The sequence below is a fragment of the Orycteropus afer genome, unplaced genomic scaffold (genome assembly GCF_000298275.1).
Source record: "Orycteropus afer afer isolate SDZICR_OR568_19922 unplaced genomic scaffold, OryAfe1.0 scaffold00006, whole genome shotgun sequence".
Lineage (NCBI taxonomy): Eukaryota > Metazoa > Chordata > Mammalia > Tubulidentata > Orycteropodidae > Orycteropus > Orycteropus afer.
This window is the reverse complement of record NW_006921593.1, coordinates 16551144-16565040: the sequence shown is the minus strand read 5'-3', so window position 1 is coordinate 16565040 and position 13897 is coordinate 16551144. Positions and strand designations below refer to the sequence as shown.

Genomic DNA, 13897 nt, shown 5'->3' with positions numbered 1-13897 from the left:
CTGTCCTCTAGGGGCGCTGTGGGTCTAATGGACTCCACGGCAGTGGGTGTGGTTTGGGCTTTGCTTCTGTGAAGACTGACAGCCCTGGAGACCCTGTGGGCAGTTCCACTCTGTCCTCCAGGGGCGCTGTGGGTCTAATGGACTCCATGGCAGTGGGTGTGGTCACTGACTCCTGATGGACACTTAGATCCACTCAGACATTTCTGTCTAAAACCAACAACCAAATGACCTCTGGGGACCCCGTCTGCACCCACCTCTCCCCTTCCTTTCACTGACAGACTTGTTGAAAGAGCGGGTGGCCTCCACTTCCTCACCGGTCACACTCCTCAGCCCCTCCCTGCTCCTGTCCCACATAAGCAATTTCATGAAGTCTGCCAGGACCACCAAGTGACCAAACTCAATGGCTGTCATCTATTCCCCCATCAGCACCTTATTTGCCCTCTCAGCATGACTGGCGGTTATAGGTTATCCTCTTGAGTTTTGTGAAAACATACACAGCTAATCTCCCTCCCATTCAGGTTTCTAGACACACTGGTCAGTAACACTGGTTACGTTCTTCACACCGTGTTCACAGATCGTCCTCTTCTCGTTGCAACACCCTTCTCTTCCGGGTGCTTTGACTCCACTCTGTTGTGGCATTCTTCCCACGTCTCTGGTCATTCCTTCTCTGTCTCTCTTGCAGATTCTGCCAACCACACATGTTGATTTGGTCAGGACTCTGCCCTGGGCTCTCTCCTCACTCTCCACAGACCAACATGGCACTCTTACTCAAGGCCACTCCCTTCTCCAGGCAAGTTCAGACATCCATCCCCAGCCCCAAATACTGCTCCGCACTCCAGACTTTAGTCCCAACTGCCCTCTAGTCATCTCCTGATAGTTCAAAGTTGCCTCAAAGTCAACATTTCCCAGAGCAAATGCACGAACTTCCCATCTCTGTCCCCAGCCTTGTCTTTTTCCAGCACACCCTCAGTTCAGTCTCCCGGACCCTTCTCTCCCATAAACACCAAGTCTAATAACTCTTCACCTCCAATCATCACTCAGTTCCATCCACCTTTCTAAACCAAAAAAAAAAAAAAAAAACATGCACAGCCATCAAGTCTAATTCAACTCATAGCAACCCCTCCTTGGGTTCCTGAGGTAGTATCACTACAGAAGTAGATTGCCTAACCTTCCTTCCAAGGAGTGGCTGGTGGGTTTGAACTGCCAGCCTTCTGGTTAGCAATCAAGTGCCTTAGGGACTACGCCACCATAGCTCCCAGCCACCTTTCTACAGCACCCAAATTATATAATTTTAAGTATAGATTCCTAAGAAGTAGCAGTGGAATGAACAGAGAGGTCCCATGGCCCCTTCACCCAGCCACTGCCAATGTTGACATCTTGCATAACCATGTAACACAACACAGAGTGAGAGGAGAGCCTAGATACACAATATTGAAATGAGGAAACTGACCTAAGGACAATCCAGAGTTTATTTGGATGTTGCCAGCTACACACTTGTTTGTGTATGTGTGTGTTTAGTCATACAGTTTTGTCCTATGTGTAGCGTCATGTGAGCACGACTACACTTGTGATACTTAGCTGTACCATCACAACACGGCTCTCCCGTATCACACCTTTACAACCAGCCCCACCCCCGTTCCTCACGCCTCTGCTCTTTGTCAACAACACTACTCTGCTCTTCCTCTATGTCATTCCATGGGTGTAATGCAAACGGAGTCACACAAGCTGTGTCCTTAGAGACTGGCCTTTTTTCATTCAGCATGTACCAACAGAACGTGGGAATTAGTGAACAGTGTCATCAATGTCACACGCAAGCAAAATCTTGCTGAAGATAATACAAAAATGGCTGCAGCAGTCCATTGATAGGGAACTGCAAGAAATTCAGGCTGGATTCAGAAGAGGACATGGAATGAGGGATACCATTGCTGATGTCAGATGGAGCTTGGCTGAAAGCAAAGAATACCAGAAAGATAGCTACCTGTTTTATTGCTATGTGTGGATCATAACAAATCTTGGCTAACGTTGTGAAGAATAGGAATTTCAGAACACTTAATTGTGCTCATGAGAAACCTGTACATAGACCAGGAGGCTGTCACTTGAACAGAACAAGGGGGCAGTGCAAAGTCTAAAATCAGAAGGGTGTGTGTCAGGGTTGTATCCTTTCCCCATGCTTATTCAGTCTGCATGCTGAGCAAATAATCCGAGAAGCTGAACCATATGAAGAAGAACGCGGCACCAGGATTGGAGGAGATTCATTAACAATCTGCGATATCCAGAAGGCACAACTTACTTGCTGAGTATGAAGATGACTTGAAGTACTTACTAGTGAAGATCAAAGACTACAGTCTACAGTATGGATTACACCTCAACACAAAGAAAAGAAAAATCCTCACAACTGGACCCATAAGCATCATCATGATAAACAGAGAAAAGATTTGACATTGTCAGAGACTTCATTTTACTTGGATCCACAACCAACAGCCATGGAAGCACCAGTGAAGAAAGCAGATGACGTACTGCACTGGGCAAATGTGCTGCAAACGGCCTCTCTAAGTGCTGAAGAGAAAAGATGAAGGTGCACTTAACACAAGCCATGGTATTTCCATCTCCTCGTATGCACGTGAGAGCTGGACAATGAATAAGGAAGACCGAAGAAGAGTTGGTGCCTTTGAGTTGTGGTGCTGGTGAAGAATGCCGAAAGTACCATGGGCTGCTAAAAGAACAAACAATCTGTCTTGGAAGAATTGCAGCTGGAATGCTCCTTGGAAGCGAGAATGGCCAGACTTTTGGCCTCACCTACTATGGTCATGTCAGAAGGGACCATCTCCTGGAGAAGGGTATTAAGCTTGGTAAGATGGAGGGTCAGCAAAGAAGGGGAAGGTGCTCAACGAGAAGGATGGACACAGTGGGTGCAACGAGGGGCTCAGGTACAGTGGGGTAGCAAGGCTGACACAGACCAGGCAGTGTCTCGTTCTGGTATAATGGGGTCTCCAGGAGTCGGAACTGACTTGAGAACACCTAACGACACATATTATTGAGGTTCATCTGAGCTGCTGTATCCACAACTGGTTCCTTTTTATTCCATGGGGTGGATGGACCACCGGTGCTCAGCCATTCACCTGGTGAAGGACAGAATTAACTGCACCATCTAGTGGCGTAGTGCCTACAGCATTTGACTGCTAACCAGCCACTCCTCAGAAGGAGGACTGGGCAATCTACTTCCGTAGTGATACCGCCTTGGAAACACAAGGAGGGGGCACTATGAGTCAAAATGAATCAACTCGATGGCAGTGAGGTTTTTTTTTTTGTTGTTGTTTTTGTTTTTTATAAAACAAATGTTAACAGCATAATAATAAGTCAGATTCAAAGTACAGGTCCCTTCTGAAAACTAAGGGCATTTTCTGCTGGAAAACTCATCACGTGTATTGTCACAGGCAGGAGCTCCTTGGCTGATCAGATTTTGGGAACTTTGGTCACAGTGGGCTCTGTCAGATCCACCTTCCAATCTACTCAACTTACTGGGGTGATTTCTTCCACAGTTTAGTGCCTTTGGCTGCCTCCTGAGACAGCGAGACCACAGCATCTCGCTCCTGAGCTGATGTTATTAATCCTGCCAGAACCTAACCAGGCAGCCGTCAGACACCACTGTTCCAAGTCCAGCACAAACCACCAGACTGGATCCAGTGACTGAAACACGCGCCCTTCCTTTCTGGGATGAATTTCCCAAAGCTTGGGGAGTTTTACGTGGCACAGGAGGGGGTCACTGGGTATCCTAGAGTGATAATGGATTCCCTCCTCAACGTCCAATTAAACCAGGTAGGATTCCATTGGAGGAAAAGCCCCAGAACTGGGCTCCACCGGCCCCTCTGAGTCTTCAATCCTCCTCTTTTGAGGGGTGTGGCCTTGAGCCCAAAGACCTCTGGGTGGCAGAGATGGTTTATGCTTGACTGCTAACCTGAAGGTTGCTGGTTCACATCCACGCAGCAGTGCTACGAATGAAATGCCCAGCAAATTGGTTCCCTAAAGATTACAGCCAAGAAACTCTGCGGAGCTCAGTTCCACCCTGCAACACGTAGGGTCGCCGAGAGTCGAAATCCACTCCACACTGCACAGCAATGGGTTTGTTTTTTTTTTTTTTTTTTTTTTGACGTTGGGCCAATTACTTCTCCATACAAATCTGCTTTCTATCTGTAAGGTGTGAATTATAAGCAACTGCTTCCTTACTGGGGGAAGTATTAATTGGACTGTGCCTGGCACATGGTAAGCGTTCTGTAAGGTCGATGTTATTTCGGTTTAATACAGAAGGGCAAAGGTCACTAACGAGGCGCGCAGTGATGACGTTAGAACCGCCGCCCCACCACCAAGGCCGTGTCCTGGTCGCATCAAAAGGTATCAATAAAGTTCTATTCGGAGCCAGGCCGGAAACAAGGCCGCAATCCACACTGCAACGGTCGTAAAAGCGCCGGTTTCCCTTAGTTACAGACAACGCGGGGAAGATGGCGGCGCTGGTGGCAGCGGACGCCCCGGCGCCCCCGGGTCCACCCGAGACGGCGGAAGCGGCGGAACTGAGCCGCGCCTTGAGCCGCCTGCTGCCAGGGCTGGAGGCCGACACCAAGCTGGGGCGGCGTCGCGCGCTGGAGGCCCTGCAGCGCGAGCTGGAGGCGGCGCGGCCCGGGCCGCCTGACACCGCGAACGCTGCTGCCGCCTTCCAGGGCCCTTGGACGCGTCTGCTGCTGCCGCGCCTGCTGCGCTGCCTGGCCGACCCGGCCGAGGGCTGCCGCGCACTGGCCGTGCACCTGCTAGGCCTGGGCCTGCGACGCGCCGCGCGGCCCCACGACGCCCTGCCTCGCCTGCTGCCCGCACTCGTGGCGCGCCTGGCCAGCACCGAGCCCGCGCGGCGGCCGCCGCCTGAGCCATGCGAGGAGCTGCGCCTGGCGCTCGTAGAGCTGCTCGGCCTGGCCGTGGACCTGGGCGGCGCTGCGCTCGCGCCCTACCTCGACGACGCGGTGCGCGTGCTGCGCTGCACCCTGCTCGACCCCTTCGCCGCCGTACGCCGCGAGAGCTGCGCATGCGCCGCCGCTTTGGCGCGCGCCACTCCGGGTAAGGCGCTGGACGAGGGTCCCCGGCCGCGGGGGCCGCGGCGCTTTCCCTCGCGCCCTCTTGCGCCGCCCATAGGCGTGGCGCTGAGCGGGAGGTCTACTCCCTGACCCCCCAGCTTCTGTTCTTTCCAGTCCCTCGCCTCTGGAAGTAAAAATCACGTGGGGTGGGTGTTGTAAACATGGCTTCCTGAGGATCGTCCCCGGGGAGGTTTTTAGGTGGATCTGGGGTGGTTGCCTCCTGATAGCGCCCCCACCCCACCTCCGGCGATTTTAATGCAGGCGGATAAGGGAAGCCGTTTGAAAAACACCGTCCCGTTTCTCTGCTTCAGGTCGTCTGTCGTTCCTTTTGATTGGACCACTGCTTTCTTTTATCCCGTTCTGCACCTAGCAGCTAGGGTCATCACTTGCTTTTCCTGAGTGGCTATTTCCCCGCAGTGAGGCCCCGGGATGGGTGGGAACGCTCTGCAGGATCTTGATCTCTCTCTGGGCCATCTCAGGTCGCACGAGGAGGGACAGAAGGAGCCCACTGAGTGGTGTCGGGAAGGCTTCCGTGGTTCAGACAGAATCGGCGGCTGGGAGGGAGCCGCCTTGGTGACGTTTGGGAGGTTTGAGGAAGAAGAGATGCAGGTTCTTGGAGTGGAAGGCGTGAGGGGCTGGGTGGTGCACCGAGGACCTAGTCAGGATTGCACTGAGCGTCTAGTGCCGGGGCCACCCACGAAGGGGTTCTGACTCATTCCACTTGTGTTGAAAGGACACGGAAGCTGGGTGGAGAATTCATGACAGTGGTGACAGAGGAAGTTGGGGAGCCCTTCAAATCCTTATTAATCCGTGTTTTCAATGGTGGTGACTTGGGAGCAGGCGGTCTGTCTGCTAATAGAAGAGAATTGGGCGAGTGAGGGGTGTTCTGAGGGTGGAACTGACAGGAGTCCTTGTTGGGTTGAATGAAGGGGGCGTGAGAAGAGGTTTTGAGTGAATAGGAAGACAGAGAAAGATCTAGATTTCTGGGAGTATCAGGACTTCCCGTTTGTCGTGTGAAGTTTGAGGTTTCAAACTGGCACTCAAAAATTCTAGCTGAGAAGCGCTTGGGGAAAAAGCTTGAGTGGAGGTGGCCACTGGAAATGCTTTTAAAGCGTTTCTCGTCACCCCTTAGCCACCGGTGCCCCTGCTCTCTGCAGCACCTGCCTCTTCCTCCAGGGCCTCCCAGCCTTTGCTGGCGGTTCCCTTAGGCGGTGGGCTCCAGAAAGATGGGCGTGGCTGCCGCACAGTAGTGGCTTGTCTTGCCCGAATGGGCTGCTTCCTGCAGGAACGGCTTTTCCTCTTTGGGCCATCTCATGTCAAATGAGGAGGGACAGAAGGAACATCGAACATCTCGGCACATCCTCCCCCACCCCCCTTGCTGAGCGGTCACCCATCACAGCTCTGGTCACACTAGGTGGTGACTGAAATAGCCCTTTCACATGTGGCCCCGGTCAGCAGCAGAACGGAGGGCAGGACCCAATGAGAGGCTTAGCCTGGCTGCCCTGAAGGCCCCTCTGGCTCTGACCTTTGTTGGCACCTTATAAATGTCCAGTGACGTTTGTGCCTTTGCCTCAGGTGGGCTGGTTGAGCTCCCCGAAGGCAGTCTGCATTGGCCAGCTTCAGGCACAGCTGGATCTGGGGACTTGAACGGCGTGCTCCAGGCTCAGTGTCCCTCCTTGTGTCAGCCCCCACGCAGGTGCCCCGTGGAAGCTGCCAGCCCCTGCAGGCTCTCACTCACACTTCTGTTTTCAGGTTAAGTGGGGTGGAGCCCCCAGCTTTCCCCAGTAGCCCCCCAAAGCCTCTGGTGCTATTGGGGTCACATGCTATGCCTGAGCCTCTCCCTGGTCAGGGTACAAAGCAGGCCAGTTACATAATGGGCCTTGGTAGGGGAGAGGATGGAATTTGGGGTCCTGATGTGCACAGAGCAGCCTGGAACTACGTGGCCTGTCCAGCCAGGGCTCTAGGATGAAACCCTGAAACTGTCTCTCTTCCCTCCCCAGACCACTTCCACATGCTGTCCCCGTCCAGCCTGGGTACTGAGGGCTGGGGCTGAGTGCAGGGAGAAGCCCTGGAACTGCCTCCCCTCCCTGTAACTGCCTCCCGTCGCCCCCCCCAGACCACTTCCACGTGCAGTCCCTGTCCAGCCTGAGTGCTGAGGGCCGGGGCTGGGTGCGGGGAGAAGCCCTGTAACCACCTCCCCTTCCCGCAGACCACTTCCACATGCAGGCCGAGTCCCTGGTCGGCCCGCTGATGCAGACCATTGCTCACCAGCACTGGAAGGTCCGCGTGGCTGTCATCGAGGCCACCGGCACGGTGATCCAGTTTGGCAACGGGAAGTCTGTGGACGATGTGCTCTCTCACCTGGCTCAGCGGCTGTTTGATGATGTCCCGCAGGTACGAGTCTGTTCCTTCCATCAGAGCCGTGAATATCTGTCACCGGCTCTCCCGCAGTCGGTCCGTCCCTCAGGCAGTGCATGTGTCTGTCATCCGCACCATGGCCTCTTCCTAAGGTGTCACCGATTCACCTGGCATCCTTCCCAAGATGATCCTGTTCAGCATCTCAGAGACACTCGGGGGCTTGGGTGCTGACTCGTTCCCACCTGTCTGCTAAATTCCAAGGAACGTGAGAAGGTTCCTGTTGTATTACTGTGTCTTAGAAGGTGGGAGCCCTGGAGTGTCTATACTGGAGTTATCCATAGACACACCTCCAACAAGCCCACACCCAGGCAGCCACAGTGGGTGGTGGACCAGACGGCAGGGAGAAGGGGACCAGGTTGGCTTGTTGGAAAAACTCATTTTGTTGGACTTTAGGGCAGACAGACAGACAAATCGTCTGCTGGGAGCTTTGCCTGGATCTGAAGCTGCAATTGGCTTGCTTGCTTAATAAGACGTCACAAAACTAGGTTACAGAGGAGCAGGGCGGAGACTTCTAGGGGCAGACTCTTCCCACGGGGAGGGAAAGGGGCCACAAGGTGGGCTGCATGCCCCAAACATCTGCAGTGGTTGTCAGAGCAAGTAGCAGGTGCTTCTGCCCCAGCCACATGAGATAGTCATATTGACACAGTCAGAACTCCCCATGTGCGTGCGTGCGTGCGTGCACGCATCTCCCGTTTCCTTTCTGGGCATGATCTCCTTGATTCTACCCTGAGACCTTGCACCCAAGTGACCGTGCTGTGGGGCTGGCTGACATCAGAGTGCCCTCCAGCACCGTGCTGCCTCCCAGACTTGGCTGACGCTGAGCCTGTGTGATGCAGACTCGGTTCTGGCTCTGTTTTCACGTGCACATGGACTGGAGAGGCCAGAGGCTGGTTCCAGGCATACAGAGTGTGGAGGGGAGAGGCCTGGGAAGCAGCGAAGCCATCCCTGCCTGTCCCACTGAGGAAAGTGGCAGAGGAGGAGAGCGTGGACTCAGGGAGGGTGGCCCTGCACCAGGCGCTTTGTGGGATGGGGTGCAGACGGTGAGATACTGTGTATCAGGTGCCGTGGTGTCTGCAGCTGTGGGATAGCCAGGCGCCGCAGGGCTAACGGGATCCAGCCCTGAGTTCAGGCCCCATTCGCTTGGGCTCACACCGGAGCAGAGTCTGGTTTGAAGCAGAAGCTAGACCTGCTGCCTGCTGGCTGACTGGCCGCTGTTCCTGCGAGCGTGGTGTGCACTGGGCACCCGACCAGCCAGCCGCCCCATTGCCCAGTGTTACTCTACTCTCAGGGTCCTTGCTGGGCGGGACATTGCTCATCCCTTCCTATTGGGGGGGACCTTCAGGAAACAGTGGATGCCAGGAGAGCCTGGGAGGCACGTGTGTCAGAGGTGGGGTGACCGTCAGGCTCCTCTCCTGAGGTCCTGGGGCCAAGAGAACTGGGCCAGTTGTTGTCCTTGGGCACTGGTGCAGGGGAGGGGGTAAGTGCCTCCAGTCAGCTGAGGCAGGTGTGGAGGTACCAGGGCTCTACTTGCATCTCATCTCAGGGGGCCTAAGATCCTGGTAGGTTTTTAAGCTGCTTATTACTCTCCTGGGAGGGCAAGTGGGGCCACCCTCATGGGGGACCAGGCGGGAACCCTCAAGCAGCAGCAGCACTGTATGGGTTACTGGTTCCCCCAAAGGATCAGTGGCTGCAAGATCAGCAGCCTTTGCACTCTGGCTCTCGCCCACTGCCATTGAGTCAAATTTGACTCACAATGACCCCCATTGGGTTTCCGAGGCTGTAAATATTGATGAAAGTAGATCGCCCCATCTTCCTTCCACAAGGAGCTGGTGGGTGGCAGCCAAATGCCTTATCCACCGGATGCAGGTTGTTTCCCAGTAGCCACAGCTTATCTCAGTGTCCATGAGGAAACAGTCCCCACCTGACTAGGAGTTGTCATGGAGAAGTCTTTGTGTCACTCAGAACAGGAACGAGGATTCCTGCTCTGACACTGGGGTCAGCCCAGAGGCGGGCATGAGCCTGGGCCAGAGACACCATGGCCGTCAGGGCCCAACAGGGTGGCCAGGAGGCCCTGGACCTGGCCTGGTAACTGAGTGTGGAACACACGTGTCCCTGTTAGCTCAGTGGAGCTGGGACGGTTACATGCCTGCTCGTGCCTCTACCCATGTGTCCTCACTTTCCCTGGTGCAGGTGAGGCAGGCGGTGACCTCTGTGGTGGGGGCCTGGCTGCTGGCGCTGCGGGACCGCTATTCCTTCTTCCACAAGCTCATCCCACTGCTGCTGAGCAGCCTGGACGACGGGCTTCCTGAGATCAGGCAAGGATGCGGGGCTGGGGAGGGCTCACTGCAACCCTGAAACGTGGTGACAGTCTGTGCGCTGGGCACCTGCTCCCAAGTGCACGTTCTCAGAGGCAGTTGTTTCTCTTTGCTCTCGAATCTTCTACAAGTGCCCCCTCCCCGGTCCCCTTGTCCTCCAGCCATGTGGGGTCTGCAGGCTTGACTGGAAGTGCCCTTTGCATGTGTCTGACCACACCTCTTCCTCCGGTGCTGTCAGTAACGTCCTCAAAAGCCCCCCAGAACCGGGGTGCTCAGCAGGGTAGGGACTGTCCTGTTCTCCCAACAGTGCAGTCTTGAACCAAAGCCTCGCCTCACCCAGGCCTGGTAGCAGGCAGTCTCACATGCAGTCACCTGAGTCTGTAGAAACCGTGACCAGCTTTCTGGAACCGTCCACCACCTCCTGGGGAGTGTGCTGACCTTGCGTGTGTCCTTGTGCTGCAGACAGTTGGCCACCAGCCTCTGGGAGAAGGTCGGCCTGCAGTGGCAGAAGGAGAATGAGGAGGACCTGAAGGACAAGCTGGACTTTGCCACGCCCCCGCCCCCCCACTACCCGCTGCAAGGTGAGTGCTGGGACAGTGGTGCCTTCCCAGGGGATAGGACGGTGGCCTTGGGTGACACCTGGGTGGCGTCCTCCTGCCACTGGGAGCTCTGGCCAGCCTGCCTGGGGTCCTTGCTTCCTTCCGGATGGGTTCCTGTTAGAAAACTCCCTCGCTGAGACTCGAGGGCCTCCGAGCTCCTGTGTGCCTGCGAGGTGCTTGTCACAGAGAGACCAAGGTGAGATGCCAGGTGTCAGCTTACGTCTGTGCATGGACAGGATCTCCCGTGGATGCCTCCTGGCCTACTTTGAGCACATGGTCACCTGTCTGCCGCTTCCCTTTTCCAGGGACTGTAGTCAGAGTCTGAGCTCTTACTGAGCCCCTTAGCGCCCCTGCCCTCTGGAGCTGCTCTTGGCTCCGCCCCTGCCCTCTGCCCCACCCCTTTCCCTGGAGCCAACCTGCTGATGACTCACACTGGTGTGGTTTGTGTGGCAAACATGCTGTGAGACAGACATGCTGACAAGGGAGGTGTTAACAGATGCACCCAGGTCACACCCCGGGTCATGTGGGGGGTCACAGACCATACAGCTGTTGATAAGCCACATAGTCTGCCCCACAGAGTCAGTAGACAAGTGTGTGTGACCCTTCGTGGACAGGGCAGGGCCATCTGGCACCTGCCACACGAGAAGTGAGCGAGGGGTGTGGGGGCCGCGAGTTGTCGGGAAGATGTCCTCTTGGACCATGGCACCAGGGAGCAGAGTCTGGCGCTGACCCATTGTTCTCAACAGTGGGCTGCCTGGAGGCCTGTCCTGAAAGCCGGCTACATGCAGCATGAGGTGCCCAGGTGTGAGGGCGTCCTGCGGGGGGGAGGGGTCCCGTGAGGGCCATTTCCCAGCTTCTCATGGCCTGGGGGAAATGTCGCTCTCCCATCACGGCCTGATTTAGGAATGACTGGATGCGAGGGCGTCTTTGTGACTGATGGTCGTAGAAAACCGATTGAGCACTCGTTACAAGACTCAGAATGTGCTTCTGCTCAGAGCATGTGTTTCAGCTGGAGTGGGATGAACTTGGAAGGGAATTACAGAGTTAGCAGCAGTAGTATTAGAGCACTTAGGTTTTGGCATAGTCCCCTAAAATTACGTTTTTTTTCAGGCTACAGATTTGAATTTTAAACCGCATTTTTCTAGGTTTTTGTTGTGTAAACCATACTTCAAACCTCAGGGTGTGCCGGTCTGCTCCATACGTCCTCCTCGGGGGCCGTCTCACCCCAGCTCCTGCCTCCGCCTCCTTCAGCTGTGGTCTGTGGCACCCTGACCCCAGTCCCATCTTTTCCTCAGGGATGTGTTCTGGGTCTGTATTTTTGCTCCCTTGTTTCTACCACTTTATCTTGCTTCTTTGTGTGGACTGTGATGGTCTGTTGTCTCTGAGACATTGTGACATTGTTGTATTTAGATCTTTGTTAAGTGTTTGTGAAGAGCAGTTAAGTGTGAATCAGGCTGTTCTTGGTGGTCATTTATCTTTGGCCAGTTGGTGGAGAAGAAAGTGGTGGCTCTCACTTAGTAAGTGGAGCTGCAGGAGGTGCGGGTGTGGTTGCATCATGTGGGTGCGGGTGCTGTCTCCCATTCAGTTAGACAAAAACAGCAATCGAAAAACCATCAAAAAAAAAAGCAAGCGGACAAAAATCACATTGTGCAGACACACAGGAACAATCACTAAAAAAGGAAAACCTGAAATATCTGAGGAGGCGGCAATAAGAGAAAAGAGGTAGAATTTAAAACAGACCAAAACAAACACAGTGAACAAAAAGGAAAAAAAAAAACCTGAGCAGGGCAGGGCCCCCAGGCTCCATCCGTGCACACAGACTGGGATGAAATTCCTGCTGGCCCAGAAGGTGGGTGGGAGTGAGAATGGCCGCACCTCTGTTCACCAAGAGGGTGTGGGGTATAAGAGGAACAAGGGGAACGTTGCACCATTGGCGTCTGGAATGTCCTTGTGGTTCCCGGCAAGTGGAGCATATTCTTAAGTCCCTGGAGTCTGAGAGATCGCTGTCGCTTTAAATATCAAAATGGTCAAACGGCTTGTAAATGTCCCAAGTGGCTGTGCCCTCTGGACAGGCAGAAGTCCACAGCTCAGCCCTCCTCTTCGCTGCTTCTCCCTTTATTCACAGCCACTAGTGCAGTCCTCCGTGCGGCCCCTGGCTAGCAGGGCCCATCTTTATGTTAATTCTTAGGTCCTGACGCCACTCGGCAATGTCCCAGCTGTCTGTGCCGTCAAGATCACTGCCAGACCGCAGCTCTGTATGTCTCCTTTTTCAGTGTTTTCATGCAAGTTTTGCTAGTTGGAGTTTAGTCCACTTCTATATCCTTCCCTTCAAAGCTCAGGGCTCCAGGATTATCTTCTGTATCAGTGTTAATTGGGTCCCCTTTCCTTTGTTGAAGAGGGTCTGTGCAGTCTTTTGCCTGTTCTGCCGTCTTACTGCAACCCCTGGAAGGCTTTTTTGTAGAAATTGACAAGTGTTGTGCCCAGATCTTGAATCCCCAAAAACCACCAAGGAGCCGATTCCGCTACGAAAGTGTTGTTGTTGTTGTTATGTGCCGTGGAGTCGGCCCCGACTCATAGCGACCCCTCCTTGGGTTTCCAAGGCAGTATCACTAAAAGCATAGGAGTTATTTATTCAAGCTCGAGCTCAGACCCCCAACCATCACCGACGCAGCAGTTCAGGATTGAGAGCCCTGAACTCAGGGGTAATGGGGTTTTTATAGGGGGGTACAGCAGGAAGGAGGACGTTTCAATCAGAAAATTACAGGATTGGTTGACATTTTCCAAGTTGCTAGTTGTTTGTCTCTGTCTGGTGGGCCAAAGCCACAAACTGTTGTTTCTAACTATTTTAGGTAAGGTATTTCTCTACAATTTACTGATTGGTTGTTGCTAAGGAGAATGCTTGGGTATCGATGAGATGGGGGTAGTCAGGACTCTTTGTGGTTTTTCCAGTAACTAAAGCACTAAAGCGTGAAGTAAATGCTAAGGCATATTGCAAAATGGCTACATACTTAAATGGTTACATACAGGGTGGTTATATAGAGACATGGTCTCACACAAGCTTACTCTGAAATTCATATGGGAACACACACAGGACTGGAGGAGGCAGAACTTCGGAAATGAAGAAGAAGTTGAAGGACCCAGCACCCCCTGGACATGAGACTCAGAAATGGACAGTAGTCAAGACAGCCTGGCGTCCGTGTGTTCACTCCCTGGACCCAAGACTCAGAAATCAGTGGTAGTCGAGACAGCCTAGCACCCGTGTGGAGGCTCCCAGGACCCAAGACTGAGAAATGAGCAGTAATCGAGACAGCATGGCACCCGTGTAGACACTCCCTGGACTCGAGACTCAGACGCGGGTGGTGGTCAGGACAGCCTGGCGCCCGCGTGGGCACTCCCTGGACCCGAGACTCGGACACGGGTGGTGGTCAGGACAGCCTGGCGCCCGCGT

The 13897-nt window shown here is 54.2% G+C and overlaps 1 protein-coding gene across 1 annotated transcript in view; it reads left to right on the top strand.

Annotated features, from left to right (window-relative positions):
* Positions 1 to 4496: 4496 nt before the first annotated feature.
* Positions 4497 to 13897, top strand: part of DNAAF5 (dynein axonemal assembly factor 5) — a 40102-nt gene continuing 30701 nt past the window's right edge. Inside the window, exons 1-4 of the mRNA XM_007943153.1 lie at positions 4497 to 5100; positions 7327 to 7511; positions 9726 to 9850; positions 10313 to 10431. Coding sequence (XP_007941344.1) covers positions 4497 to 5100; positions 7327 to 7511; positions 9726 to 9850; positions 10313 to 10431 — 1033 coding nt within the window. The remainder of the gene's footprint in view (positions 5101 to 7326; positions 7512 to 9725; positions 9851 to 10312; positions 10432 to 13897) is intronic.